Raw genomic sequence first — 15,713 nt, forward strand, 5'->3', positions numbered from 1 at the left:
CCCGATGAAGCTTGTATCCTGTCACTTAATGGCAGTGCAGCCGCCGCCTGTAATTGCTCCATCACTCCAGTGTGAAGAGGCAAATCGAACACAGGCAGACGTCCACTTTGTTTGAAGGCACACTGGTGTTTTTCCTATCATTCTCGCTCTCGACTGGTGGAAACAGAATTGGTGCTTGTGTGACTGCTGTGAGTCAGCTGACAAAAGTTTTCCCCCCACCTGGAGCACCCTCTTTTTAGCTACAGCTTGTCCTCAGTAGGGAGAGTTTAGCCGAGCCAAGTATTCCTCCCTCGCTGCTAAATCCCCCGTCTTACATTGCGTGACCTGAACACAACAGGCATTCCAGAAAAATCAGGCCTTCAAATTCCAACACCGTCCCTGCAGAGTGTTTGGTAAACATATTCCCCTCTCTGCTCGCTGTCTCTTTATAGCTCGGCCTCCTCATTCCCTCAACTCTCCTTTCACTTCCTGTGTCTGTCTTCAGTAAAGGGTGTGTTTCTTTTTTCTTTAGAATACTTTTTGTTTAAGAAGCAATGACAGATGTGTGTCCAGAAAGTCTTCTTTTTTTCTTTTTTTTTTAAATGTCCAGCTCTATGCAAACATGAATCTCGAGTGGCTCGGCGGAGATGCCAACTTAATTTGTGGCTGAAGGGGTGTAACAAAAGCCAATCACCTCTCCACTCTGGCTTCCATTATGCCAGTGGCAAGAGATACAATCAGGGCCCCTGCTAGCAACTATTTACCCTCCCTGTCAATCAGCGTCCCATGGCGTGTGTTCACAGCCGGCGGCAGCACTGGCAGGTGGCCCAGCATCTCTTGAAAAACATGTCTTAAAAGCCCCATTATTTTACTGATGGTCCCTTCCTCTCTCATCTGCACCACACCTCCCTCCACAGCTTGGCCTGCCCTTGAGCATTCATGTGTCATCATCTTCATCCTTCTGCCGGCCTGGCTTTCGGTCATCCATTGTACCTGCATTAAAAGGCATCAGTGGACTAATTAGAAAATACTGTATTTGATTCTTCGCAGAGGCGCCCCACCCCAACCCCCACCCCCCACCCCCAGCAGCGCATGTCTTGCCTCCATGGTAAGGAATGTTACCAGGATTTGGTTTCCATCATGCTGCTCTATGGGAGCTTACCATCTTCAAGGTCCTAAATCTCTGTCGCAGTGGGAGGTGGTGTGTGCCCACATGTGCTTTCATGAATGTGTGTGTGTTGTGTGTGCATAATGTATTAGTGAAAATGATAATACAGCCCAGTAGTGAGATCCTCTTTGTAGTCTTTATCAGCCAGACCAGTTCTGTCCCCCTGCGGCTAAAGTGAAGGGCCCAGTGGTGCTGAAAGCTTCAGGTTATTCTGGCATAGCTCAGAGGAGCAGGTCCATGGAGCAGTGAGGCGTGGTAGGTGCTTTGGAGGGATTCCCTCTTCTTTTGGTCCTACCAAGTGTTGGTGTTGCCGCTGTGGTCTGCAGGTTGCCCAGGCCACCGTAGTCATCCTCACCAGGTTTGTAATTACATTTAGGGAATAAAAGCAGTGAGGGTGGAAGGGATTTAAATGGTTGGTGTGGTGGACTGGAGGTAGAACGAGGTCCCCCGGCACTCTCAGCTGCATGTCATTGTGGATTTATTCAGCCAGCAGAACATGATTGAGCTTGCTGTTTAACTCTCAGGTGAGAGATGAGAAGCTGTGGGTTTTCACAGCTCTTGGACGACTTTTCTTCTACAGACGACAGAAGAATATTGGCATTCTTTTGGAATTTTGTGTCTGGCCATTTGATAGATATGATTCCAGTATGCACTCTTTTATGTCTCCTCCTGGGATAAATAGCTGACTCTTGCTGAGAGTCACAACCTATATGTCTACACGATTTGGTGTGTTTGTATAGTGTGTTCAGCAGCATCAAAACAGTGAGTTTATGGAGGTTGAGAAGAAAGCTGAATTAAATAGCACTACAAGCAACACACTCACAGTTCATACACTCATTTGATCCACTACATACAAAATCGATGACCGATAATGCAGCATTCAGTATAGTTTGAGCTAAGATGCATATTTTGTTTGGCTCTCTCGTGTAAGTCATAAATCTCAGAGTTAAATAAAACCACAGAGACTTAAGGCTGATGCAACATGACTGTTTAACATTTTAGATATTTCATAAATATCAGTGGGGAAAAAAAAAACATGAAAGGTTATGATCTTCTCATGTGTTGCTGTGACTCCAGCTCTCAGGGTAACATGATCTGAGAGGGAAATTTCCATCCCTATCATTGAAGATGAGGAGGAAGAACTTGTTGGTTTGCTGTTGTCTGTGTATGTATGGATTTTTCAAACAAAATAATCAAACACGATGAAGTACTGAATGGTTATTTCCAACAAATCAATTGTAGTATATCATATACTGGACCAGTATTGACAAAAAATTTCAAAAAAAACATAAAGTTAAATATTTATTGTTGTTTAGTCACTGATGATGGCAAACAAGGAGAGATGTGAGCAAAACCATCTGACCAATACAAATATATATTTAAAAAAAGAGACCAACATCTGCCAATACAAATTGTCTCTCGATACTATCATGTATTCCTCAACCCCCGCTCAGAACCTGTCAAATATGAATTAAATCTCTTTGCTAGTGTGGATTTACATCATTTTGCAAGGCTCAACATTTCATCTTCTTAAAAAGAAAATCATACCTAAAAACAAAGCAATTGAAAGCAGTCATGCATCCCTCTATTTCACAGATTTCTGAGCCCATTAGGCATGAGTTACTGTTGCAGATGGATTAGAGGAGCAGCACAAAAGCTCCGTCTCCCCTCTCAGAGAGAACGGTGTGGTGCTGAGAGTCTGGACATTTGGTTGTCACTCTTCATTTCTTTCATTGTGTCAGGCTGCTGCAGGCTACAGCTCTGCCCAGCTCATATTGATCCAGCTCCTCAGACCTCAACCTCTCCTCTCCTCTCCTCTCCTCTGCTCTCCTCTCCTCTCCTCTTCTCTCCTCTCTTCTCCTCTCACCTCCACCCCAACCCCTAAAGTGGAATTCCTCATCTATACCACAGAAAAGGTTTGAACTGTGCAGTCCTGCATGTCAGTCCTGATTTGTCCAGCTGTGTGGGCTGACAGGGATAGTCCCTCCTATCTCTAGGCCTCCAAACACCCTTGAATAACCCTGGAGTGGGACGTCCTTGGTTTGACTTCCTGCTGGATGCTCTCGGATGCAGGTGGGGCCCTGGAAGCGGTGCTGTATTTGGCACAGTGTCCTCAGACCCAACAGGAAGCCTCGAAAACAGTGTCTAATGGACAGGCTGTAAAAATGACATTCAATCATCAAATGTTGCAGATGTTTTCTCTGACCTACAAGTCTTGGCACGCGGCATCTCCCACCTGCATGACCCTTGGATTGCCACATTTGTTTTCCTCTAGCTGAACACACCTCCATTGTTAACAAGTAACTCGATCTGGATTGGTGTACCCATTTCTGATCTCATTCGGCGGTGCAGTTTTTTTGCTCCTAACCCCTTTTAATGTTTAACGGATTTAATGTTTAACGCAGCATTGTGTCTCTCTCAGCTTTATCCCCTGCTGGAGGCCTTGCAAAGTGGCAAACCCTGATGTTTACCTCAAATCCCGCCTGAAATGACTTTCAAACACCACTTTGATTTCCCCTTCTGTCACCACAAGGTCTCTAAAGAATTGATTCCTTGCACCAGTAGGCATTACACAGCTATGCCCGTGGAGATTTGACTTTAGTACAGAAATAAACAGCAGCCCTGTGCAGCCCTTCAAGCCTTTGCTCTGATTTAGAGTACATTAAGATTCATTCACAGTGCCCCACTTCCCCAGTGTGCCACCTCTTCAATTTCCTCTTCAGCCAGACTTTAGATTCATGTGTTTATATCAGAAGGAAGGAGAGCTGCTTTTGCATTTGAACAATGCTGACATCCTGTCACAGGGGAGAAGTGTTTTGATTGAGATGGAGGCCGGGAAGGTGGAGCCGAGCCCCAGCTCTGTTACCGTGTCGCCCTCTCTCTCTTTTCCTCACTTAACATTTGGTTGTTGCTGCAAACCTTGTTTTGTCTAGAGTATTGTGTGAGCTTGAAATATAAACCCCACCCCACCCCCCCCACCCCAGTTGAAGGGAACAGGGAAATTTTCCACCACCACCAGTAGAGACTGTCAGATCCAATTTTACTTCTCCTGACTGACTGTTTGCCACCAACTCCCACAATATTGCCTCACACAAACACAAATACAAATGTGACCACACACAGACATAGAGAGGCAGAACACACAAAGCCCAATGTGGCATATTTGTGTATTACTTTGTGTGTCTGTGTAAGAATGTGTTAGAGAATGTGTACTGGTTCTCTGGAATAACCACAATGTACTATTTGCATGGCACCCCTGCACAGACAACCCACAGGCTTGTCTGTATGATTAGTTTACTTCATGTGATGCTGCATGGCTGTTTGTGCGTCTACCTCTTGTTGCGTACAGTGTCTGTGGCTCTTTGGAGCGGCGCAGTAGCTGTCACGAGTGCTCGTACCCGTAGCTTGACCTTTAGTGACAATCAAACCTTTGAGAATGTGTCCTGTGAAGGCTAAAGGAATTATCAAGGCTTCAGGCCCTCTGGCGTCACTCATGTACGAGCTGGAGGTCAAAGGGGCAATGTATGTCAGACCTGTTATTAGATCTGATCAGCTCAGGTAATTGATTAGAGGAATGGTAACTTATGTTACCCACTTCTTCAACAGACAACACTTTCCTGAAGTTGGCTGTACAGATGATGACAGCATTTCATGTTTTAATTGATCTTGAAACAACAGACTTCCATCAATATTATTCCAGAGCCTGCAACGGTTTAAGTGACAGGGGTCTGTAATTTAACTGAATTCAGCCACATGGTGTGTGTGTGTGTGTATGTGTGTGTGTGTGTGTGTGATATGAGCGAGAGCAATCAGCCACAGCTGTACCTGTTCTCACTTGGCAGAGCACAGCGGTTTCCAGCTTAAAAAAAGCAGAAGGTTTTGATATGGCCGAGAGACTGTCATTTGGCTGATCTAATTGTGGCTCTCGAAGGATTCATATCTATGTGCAAACACCAAGGATAGAGAAAGGGATATACACCCATCAAACCAGATGAATATGATATCATATCCACCCCACTAACACTGCAAATATGCATCCTTCATACATACACACATATGATTGTTTTTTTGCATGTCAAACAGGCAGAAACATGAAGATGGTGTCATTCATTGAGAGCATATTTCACTGGAGTTTTTTTTAAAGATGGTTCCTTTTCTGGCAGAATCGTCTCTGCAGGTGAATTCAGATCTAAAGACATCACGGGTCTGGGGATGCCTCCAGCATTCTTTTCAAACACATTCTCTACCGTAGCCTTTTATCTGCCTCCCCCCCTCAGTGCGATGTTCTGTTCAGCAGCCTGATGATGCTCCAGCCCAGCTCGTTAAGGGAAACACTGGTGCATGGTCCTCCTCACCTGCCTTTTAATTACACAGCTGTGTGTGTGTGTGTGTGTGTGTGTGTGTGTGTGTATGTGTGTGTGCGTGTGTGTGTTACTGATAGGGTGTGGACTTCCAGCTGATGATGCGTTGCGGGGCTCACTTGGGAACAAAATGCAAGTCCACATAAATCCTTAGATTTTACAGCAAAAGGTCAATTTTAAGGTACGGTTAGACAAGTGGTGGTCAAGGTCTCCTGGAAACATAATGTTAGTCTGTCTGTCTGTGTGTGTGTGTGTGTTCGAATGGAGCGCTTGAGTGTTTTCAATCCTGGGTCATGTCTAACCACAGTGGTTTACACGTTGCTCTGCTGTTCCATGCAGGATTTCTAATTACTTTCTACTAGTCACACAATTGAGCTGCTGAGATGATTCATCACTCATCATTATTTGGATAACTGATCAAGCATTACACAAATTATTTATTAATCCTTCATCAGACAAACATATCCAGATATGTTCTCATTCCAACATGAAGATTTGCTGCTTTTCTTTGTTCTCCATAATTATTAATTACATGTATTTAATTCATGACAAAAAACCCCAAAACATTTGATGATCTCACCTCAGGCTCTGGGGATGTTTCATTTTTTTCTTTTTTACGTTTTATACACTAAGCAATTCATGTATTAATTCACTTCATCTAATGGGAACATTAGTATGCAGAGGATGGAGCTCTACTCATTTTATAAAGATTTTAGTGTTTTAAAAAGTCATATCTAATACTTGCGGTATATTATCATTCAAATTCTGTGTGTGAAATTAAATATATCTTGTGTTTTTTTCAATTATGAAAGTAGCTTGAGTTTTTTCTATTAGGGACCCCGACACATCGAGCTGATGCCAGAGCGCCAGGAGCAACAAAAAAGAACTGATGTGTCATCTTTGTCTCGGTGAAAAATACCACACGGAGGGCAGCTGACATCAGCGAGTGTTCTGTGCATGCATGCAAGATAGTAACTGTCCAAACCAGCAGGCGGCAGTAGTCTGCACATCTCACAAACATGACGTAGGAAAACAGATATACGAATCTTTGTCTTCAATTCAGACGATCATATTTCCGTTAATATATTTGTGTCTCGTAGTCGATGGTGTTATCACTGCTTCTTCTTCATGCTTCTTCCAGCATTCGGTGTGAACCTTCTCGACTTGTTTCCATCTTCTCCTTAGTTTGTGTTCTTTCACCAAAGACAACATAGAAAGCTGGTGGCTGACAATGGCCAACCAGAACCACTATCATGGACACAGCACAGGAATTAGCGGCAACCGACCCTGACCAACAGCCTGATGTGGGTGTGTCAGGGTCTTAACACCTGTGCTTCTACAGGGAAATACTGGGATGTTCCCACTAAAGTAGTAATTGAATCAAACCTATCCCTTCTTGTTGGGAGTGTGACTCCTCTCGACTCCCATATAATCCCATTAACTGCACTCGACTGAAGTAGTGGCTGCCCTCCTGCAGGACACGCTGTCTGGACAGAGGGCCAACTGTGAGCTCTTTAACACCTTCCACCCTCCAGACGCCCCTGATACAAACGCTCATCTTCATACTCACATTGGAATTTTTTGCTTCTCCTGTGACTATCAGACTTGTCTCTAACCAAAAGACAGCTAGTCGAAGAGCAGCGGGCAGGAATTTGTTCATGAAAGCCGTAGATGTGTAGAAGAAGCGGATGCTTGTCCTCATCTTTGCCGGCCTGTTTATGTCCACTTAGGAGGATTCTTCACACTTGTGTTTGTGAGCATTAGAGTTAGAGTCTATTAGAGCCTAAACCAACCATTTACATCACCATGACAACCAGGTTTGTCCCGTAAGCTCCACCAGTCTTGTTTGGAGTATATCAGAGCTCATACGTCCAAAGTGAAATAAGCAGGATTTTCAAGTGTGTGTTCACACAATTGCGAGGAGACACATTTCTCATCACACCAGTGAGGAGGTGGGCAGCGCATGGCTGAAATAAACACACACCAGGGGCTCAGAGTCACAGAACTCATACCATCAAGAGCATGACATAAGGGGATAATTATTCTAAGTACGATTCATTACCTCTAGCATGTGCTATGAAAGCAACCATTACTCTAATATGCTGCAGAATATAAACACACTTAGAGGAGGCTGACAGAGGAGAATCAGCGAGGAATCCTAAACCACTGTCAGAGGAGAGAAATGGAATAATGTTGCTAGAGCCAAACATTTCTGATGAACCCTCTTCCCTCGCTGCTGCTGGCAGAACTAGTTTACCTTTCATTAGCAGCAGACCCTTGGTGCAAAATGTGTTTGCTGATAAGAGCCAGCATTTTATCAACACTTTATGAGGAATAGTGTTCATCAAACCAGCCCACCGGAACAAGGGCTGGACTTTTGAGATGGATGGGGGGAGGGGACAACAACAAAAGAAATGGAATCACATTAGAATTAAGTCAGTTTTGCCAAAATTGTGAGCAATTAATTCCCACCACGTCGGAATGTTATTTAGCTAGAAGGCTGCAGTTAGAAGTGAGATATGGCCCCAGTGTGTGTCCCTGAGCCAAACACAGTGCATCCTCTATGACAGGCAAGGCTGGCCCCTCATTATCTGCCTATCTTGGCTTCCATCTGAGGAGAAAAGGCAGCGTTGCAGTCTCACTGTAGGGACGCTGATCACAAGAGCAACTCATCTCGACTGGCGATAGATTGCGCTCTTGCGTTCTCTCTTTCTGGCTCACTCTGTACTCCGAAGACAGACAGAGATGAGGACTCCTCTATGTTTTCTGTTCAGAAAAATGGAAGTTTGAGTTGGAGAGATGGAGCGAAGCTTCAAAAGGCTCATGTAATTGAGCAGCTCTAGATAGGCTATCTGGGAACATGAAACAGCAACAGTTGTGACGGAGGGTAATTGCCTCCCCGGGCCCGTATAATGCCTTGTCGAGTCTTTAAACTTGAACAAACTGCTGGAAGTCCTTATGTCAGCAGGTAATTGGTTCCAGGCATCAGCAGCTATGTGAACTGAGGGAAAGTTAGGTACTGTAGGAGGGATACATTTAGGGAAAGAACATATGAAAGAAAGAAAAGTGTTTGTCCTTATGAGCGTGTCCAGGAGTCTTCAGTTGTATCGACATGCTTTTTGTTTGTTCAGAAGGCTCCTTTTTGACGTTATCTGGAGTATTTTGGTGCATTTCTTCAGATTGCATCTTGATGTACTTGTGAAATAATATCGATGTAAAATTCAAGATGGGGCCGCTCAAGCAAATCTCCCGAGCTCAGTTTTGGATCGCATAAACATCTTGAAGTAGCAACTAACATGGCTCCTTCAAAGTTGTCTTGTTGTCCTGCTCTAAATCCTTTCAAGATGACCCAGGTGGTCCCCACTGATGAGACCGTGACCTTCCCTGCCAGGGGGTCCGTCCTCTCGGCTGGCCTGTATCCAAGTGGGTGGGACCTGAGGAAGGAGATACTATATTAGCTGACCGTGCATGATTAATTGAACATCTGTTCACGACAGATGACCCCAATTTCCAGTTGTTTACCCTTCATATAAACAGCTAATAAGCCTGCCATGAATGTGTTACAGGGGAGGTCAAGAGTGTGTTTAGTGAACATTTTTTACTGCTAAATCGCTCCTTTTTTGCCCCCAGTGTCGTTTTATTTTCACAGGTACTTGAGAACATAGAGGAGAATACGCAGGATGTTGTTCTCGTATTTTTTTTTTGCTTGAGAGGTTTTGCCAGCAGCCAGTCGGCCCCCCACCGCTCTGAAGTGAAGCTAAGACCCCTCTACTCTCCTGCCTGATTAGCACTATCTTTGTTCTATTGGTTGTGGCGCTCCATGAAGCGTGATTGCAGTGGGCAAACTGACGGTCTTAAAACAAGTCTGCTGCTGCTGTGCTGATATGCATCCCACTTTACCCCCCTCATAGCTTAGCCAATCAGATTTTCTCTCTTGTTTAGTCTCCAAAGAAATTTGTGATTTTGATTTTGGGTTTTTAGTATTTCTTTTGAAAAAAACAAGTATAGGTGGGGAATCTGTGAAGCAAAGGCAAGAAATTGACTCCCTGTTGATTGAATGTGGGTATAATTAATGAGGCTATTTTGAGATGTTTGCCTTGATTTTTTTTCTTACTTTCTCTCTCTCTCTCTCTCTCTCTCTCTCTCTTTCTCTCTATCCACAGGCTGCTTCAATGGCGCTGAGCAGCTTGGGCCATGTATATACAGCCATAGGGGACTATCCAAATGCCCTGGCCAGCCATAAGCAGTGTGTTCTGCTGGCCAAGCAGTCCAAGGATCAACTCTCTGAGGCTCGAGAGCTTGGAAACATGGGGGCCGTCTACATTGCCATGGGAGACTTTGACAATGCTGTCCAATGCCATGAGCAGCACCTGGGCATTGCCAAGGCCCTAGAAAATAAACGCGAGGAAGCTCGGGCGTATAGTAACCTGGGCAGTGCCTACCACTACCACCGAAACTTTGACAAGGCCATGTCCTACCATACCCATGTTCTGGAGCTTGCCCAGGAGCTGGAGGAGAAGTCCATCGAGATGAGAGCCTACGCAGGGCTGGGTCACGCTGCCCGCTGCATGCAGGACTTGGAGAGGGCAAAGCAGTACCATGAACAGCAGCTGTCCATAGCTGAGGGCTTGAAGGACAGGGCTGCCGAGGGAAGGGCCTCCTCCAACCTGGGTACGTATGTCAAAATACTGGCTGTTCTAGATACCAGATGTGTATTATCAAAGATCCATCCATCCATTTTCTTCCGCTTATCCTGTTAAGGGTCACGGGGGCTGAAGCCTATCCCAGCAGCTTTCGGGCAAGAGGCAGGGTTCACCCTGGACAGGTCACCAGTCCATTGCAGGGCCAACACTTATAGACAGACAACCATTCACACTCACAGTCACACCTACGGTCAATTTAGAGTATTGATTAGCCTAGTCCCAATTTGCATGTCTTTGGACTGTGGAGGAAGCCGGAGTACTTGGAGAGAACCCACGCATGCAGGAGGAGAACATGCAAACTCAACACAGAAAGATCCCAGGCCCGAGCCGGGACTCAAACCCAGAACCCAGAGCCTTCTTGCTGTGACAGTGCTAACCACTGCACCACCGTGCTGCCTATTATCAAAGATCTCGCTCACAATGATAATCCTACAGAGAATTACCAAACAACTCAGTCACTCCTCTCAGCTTGACAGAGCTTTATAGCAAGTTTCAGCACATTGTTTTACTTTCTGGCTGCATCTTTACTGTTCTTGTTCACTCTCCCAGTGTCATTGGCTCACTGTGTCATTCTCTGCCTGAATCTGTTGTTTCCACAACAGGCAGATTCTTTCCAAGAAAAATAACTAAAAACTGTACCACTCCACACAATAGGTTCAACATCAAATAAGATACAGTAAAACTATAGCTGGTAAGAGCCAGATATTTCTCTCAGGAGATCAAAAACAGTGCTGAAGAGAAATACTGCTCGTAGATTCACTGAGTGATGCAAGACTTTGAATGAAAAACAGTGATGAATGAAGAATATACAGCATATGTGAATAAGCAACTCTTTGCTGACAGTTATTCTGATCATGTCACTAAGTATGGCACTAAAATGTGTTGCAGCTACAGTTGATCTGGCAGCTCAAGTGAAGGATTTGAAGACTTAAGTTAGGCTGTGTGGTCAGTGTAGCTCTGTATCACTGTTCAGAACCAGCACTCCAGTGAATCCTGCTGGCTCTTTTGGTGTTTTGGGAATACAGTATAAAAGTTTAAATTCCTGCCAGCGTTATGTTGCTGGCTATGTTCCATTGTTACTCTTTTTTTTTTTTTTTTAAATGAGCTGTTGACTATTTATTATAGTTTCCCTGATATTTGTGTTAAATAAGACCGGAGTGCTGTACTGTATCATCGATATTCCTTGCAAAGTGAGTTTAGTTATGACTCCCAAACTGGGGCAGTGGTGCCGTCCAGGGGGTATGCACAGGTACTTAAGGGGGTAGTATACTAGTGTTTTGTTTTTCCCAACCCCAGGATGTCCGTTTCCTCCTGGGTTATTAAAAATAAGGCCATTTAGCACCCAGTATGTCGCCCTAATATGGATAAATGGTAGAACTGATCTCACCCCATATGCAGGGATCCACTCAGGTGATTACTGCACCAGGGATTCCAGCACTAAGTCCAACAGAACTAGCATTAATGTTTGTGGTACTAGCGTAGCCACTGGTGGTCATAGCGCCATCTGTGGAAGAAGAGCTCAACCTCATCATGGGTTACAGGTCTGGAATAAACTTAGGCACCACAGAGCTATAGGCATCTCAGAGTAAATGTATGTTGATAAATGAATGCACTGCAAAATTCTAAACTTCACAAATTTGTCTCATTTCTTTTAGATATCTTTTAGATATCTTCTAACTAGTTGCATTGCAGTTAGGAAGACGGACATTTTACCTTTCCATTATTCACCTTATCATAGCTCTTATCAATCACATGACCTTCAAAGGCAAGTTTTATTTATGTTGGAAGCAAAAAACAGTGTATGTTTTTCTTGTAAATGTAAGCAGTGTAGCATCCAGTAGATTATGCGAGCATGAATTAATGGACACCCAGGGGCCAGTATGGTTTCTGCAAACCACAGATAAATTTATTCTTAACATTGCTAAGACAAAAAATATGTTTCATATCAATATTTCTAGATTTTTGTTTATAGCCCATTGAAACTAAATTCACTCTTAAAAAATAATGATGGTTTAGGATGTATCAGAGCTATGTTCTGGTTAGCTTTTGGCAAGACAAACTCTTTGATTGGAAAATATAAACTTGTGTCTCATGCAGTTGAAATAAGGACACAAACTGTGGTCGACTGCTGAAGTCTGATGTTTGTTGGAACTCGTACCACTCAGACCTGCCTCCCCCTCTAGCTCCATACACAAACCAGTGCAGTGTACCACCAAGTCAACATTTTAACTCAGTGACTGGGCTGCTCCCAAGACAGAGAACCACATGTCAGCTGATTGAAGCCCCTGTTAACATTGCACCACCATCATGAATAAAACCTACTGACACTGCACAATTCATCAGCCCTTTTTAAACACGGAATGTGCCAAACTTGCGGCCAGGTAGAGGAATTTGCTGTCTTGTCTGTGTGAAATGGAGGCATAATATTCCTCTTTTCAAAAAAGCCGCCACTTGTGTGGGTGTAAACATGTGACGTGACGTGCAGTACGAAGTTGCGCATGAACAGTGACGTACAACATATGTGTCTGAAAAATATTTAGCCCCGTGACACAGTCCATACGTTTTTTCCTACGTTTTCAACTTGCTGCTGACCTGTTTCGTCATTCGGCGATAGCCACATCGACCAAGCTCCTCAACGACCTCTTCATACTGCAAGCCATCCTACATAGTCCCCGTGAGGTGGTTACCCACGGTCAGTGATGGTCAGCACCTCCCTGATCTCAGCGGCTCCCCAGTTGCTCATCTTGCTTAAGTGATGATCTGATCAACTGTTTCCTGATTTTAAAACTCCCAGTTGTGGGTTGCACAGCAGTTTGCTTCATCATCGACACCTCCACCCACCTCACACTGAACCGACACATTGACAGCTTGGATTTACATAGCAATGGAGGCTGCAATAAGTGTTTTCTTGGAGGAGGAATATTGCCGAGCTAAAATTGACCCCCGATTTGCCGCACTCTGTCTGAAACCTCGGACCGAGCTGCAAAAAAGATGGGCAAGTTAGCAGATTGCTCTCAGTATAAAAGTGACTATTGAAAACTTTCAAATCAGATGTGTAATACCCATGTAGAGAACATGCTTGTTGTGCACAGACCCCAGGAAAAAAAATCCTATCATCATTTTGACATTACTTTAGTGAGAGTCAACCGCAAAAATGACTATTCTCACTAAAATTGTGAGTCTTAAGCGTACCTGTGTAAATGGGAAGATCCAGTGCAGATGTGACATCACACTGGGGTGTCTGTCGGCCATCTATTTGATTTAGTCAAGAAAAAAAAAAAGCAGTATAATTATGGAGCCTTCATAACGGTAATATTGTGGTACCTCTGTGTAAAAGGAGCCTGTAATTTGGGAGCTGTAATGGAATTCTGACACCCTGTTAAACGCTCCTATCAGAGTTTATGTAAACCTCATAAAGATGTATACATGAATCAGCTCTCCTCTCACCTTCACACCGCCTCAGACTGAAAGGAGAGGTGCCCTGAAGATATAAATGAGAAAAGGGGAAATTAAATATACGATCATGTCTTTTGATTGCAGCTTAAAATGCAATCATTGTCCCCTTTTACAAGAGAGAGTTTTATTGCCAAATCCTGTTCAAATGAAATTATTAGCAAGGTAACCTTGTGGAGCTTGCTAATATAATGATGAAAGTAACCTTAGGGATAAAGATGTCCCTCCCGATATTCACAGTACCTCATGTGATGAATGGTGTGCCCATTTTGCTGTGTTTAGTCCAGCAATTACAACCTACGCTGGGTGACTTATGATAGCCATCAAAGCAGTAGTAACCCTGATTCTAATGGAAAACTAAGAGGCATAATAGTTCCTTCCAGACGAATTAGTCTTTAACCTATGAGCAGGCAGAGAGTGGGGTTAATCAGCCAAATGTAAATTGAAGACGTCATTGGAGCGGTCTAAATGGAGCATGGCAGGGGTTGCTGTTAGCTGCAGAACACACCTGATTTTAAAAAGTGAGCAAATAGCTGGTTGTCATGAATTAACAGCTCTCGTCAGAACATGTTATGACGCTAGAGTGCACGTGAGCTTTATTCTGAGTGAACAAACAGCAGATGTATCCATGTGTGTATGATTGCTATTATGACAGCAGCAGCAATCTTTTCCATTATTAGTTGCAACATCAGTGTGAAGTTAATGCATTTTTGGGTAACAGAGCTAAATAGGTGGGTGCCAGTGACCTGGACAATGCAGTAACTTGTTTGTGTAGCCACTCTTATCTTTGTTCTTTTTCTCCTTTTTTCACTTTTTGATGCCTCCCTCTCTCATTCTGTATCTCTTGCCTCACCCCTACTGATTGTAATCTGCAGCTGTCAAGCTCCCAGTAATTGAAACTGACTTGATGAATCGCTTAATTACCTTTAATAGCTGATTCAAGAGGAGCTGAATAATGAAGATAACAGAGAATGAAGTGGAGGTTGTGGAGCTTTGGTCTGTTATTGTCCCATGGTTGTTGTTGTTGTTGTTGTTGTTGTTGTTGTTTGAGGCTGTGGAGTATTGTTGTGTCATCCAGGCCCACATGCTTGCCTAGTATAAGAATATATTGGCGAGCAGAATGTTGTTTTAAACTTCAAAAAACTGCACAAAGAGGAGTCGAATGATCAAGTGAAGATTAACAAGCGGAGATAAAAGTGCAAAAGGCCTGCGTGAAATGGGAAGGAGACATTTCAGAAACAGGAACTTTTATTATGCCCTCTCAGCTTGTTGTGTGTGTGAGTGTGAGTGTGAGTGTGGGTGGAGTGGTAGCTGCCATGGCTCTAAGGTACACTTGTACGGAGATCACTGTGCTTTAATATCCAACCACGATGCCCAGCGGTACCAGCAGCCCTGGCTCAGCACACTCTGACCTATAAAGGATATGAAAATGTTGTATTCCAGCACCATATTTTATTCATTAATTGGCTAACTTACCCCCGAGTCAGCAATATTTAATATCAGAGAAAGAACTGAAGTGGCGGATTCCCATGTAGTTCACATTTCTGGTATTGATGAAACAGAATCTAAAGTATTATTATTCTCACTTCAAAGAGAGCCTGGTCTGGCACTCGATTTGGTCCATGTTTACAATTCCCACTTCCTTGTTTAAGCAGAAGAGAAGTCACTTGAAATGTCAGTTTGGAAAATCTGGAGGTAAAAGTCTTAATTAAACTTATTTCACTTCTTTTTATTCAGAATCCCTTGGGATTGGTGTCTAAACAAAGACACAGGGAGAGGAAAACAACAGGAAGTAGAGTTCACAAAACAACACAGCATCAGCCATGCTCTGTATTCAGGTCCTGTCATTGAACTGTTGGTATCTAAAAAAAAAGTATAACTTCTGTGCTGAATTAGTTTCAGTTCCAAACACTCTTAACACATGCAACTTTAAAGAAGTCAACATTCCATCGAATCAGCCCCGTGCACACATCTGACCACCAGGTTTTTAACATCGGTCAATAACTGTCAGATCTGCAGATTTATATTGTAAACCAGCAAAGGTGGCAA

At 43.7% G+C, this 15,713-nt stretch overlaps 1 protein-coding gene across 2 annotated transcripts in view; it reads left to right on the forward strand.

Moving 5' to 3' along the window:
* The window catches only part of LOC147260569 (tetratricopeptide repeat protein 28-like), a 188,422-nt gene that overhangs the window by 135,602 nt on the left and 37,107 nt on the right, over positions 1–15,713 (forward strand). For both annotated transcript variants that reach the window (XM_086207194.1, XM_086207193.1), the window contains exon 6: positions 9,672–10,179. In XM_086207194.1, coding sequence (XP_086063320.1) covers positions 9,672–10,179 — 508 coding nt within the window. The remainder of the gene's footprint in view (positions 1–9,671; positions 10,180–15,713) is intronic.

Source organism: Aulostomus chinensis, chromosome 6 (genome assembly GCF_037954235.1).
Source record: "Aulostomus chinensis isolate RoL2024-O1b breed Wild chromosome 6, RoL_Achi_v1.0, whole genome shotgun sequence".
Lineage (NCBI taxonomy): Eukaryota > Metazoa > Chordata > Actinopteri > Syngnathiformes > Aulostomidae > Aulostomus > Aulostomus chinensis.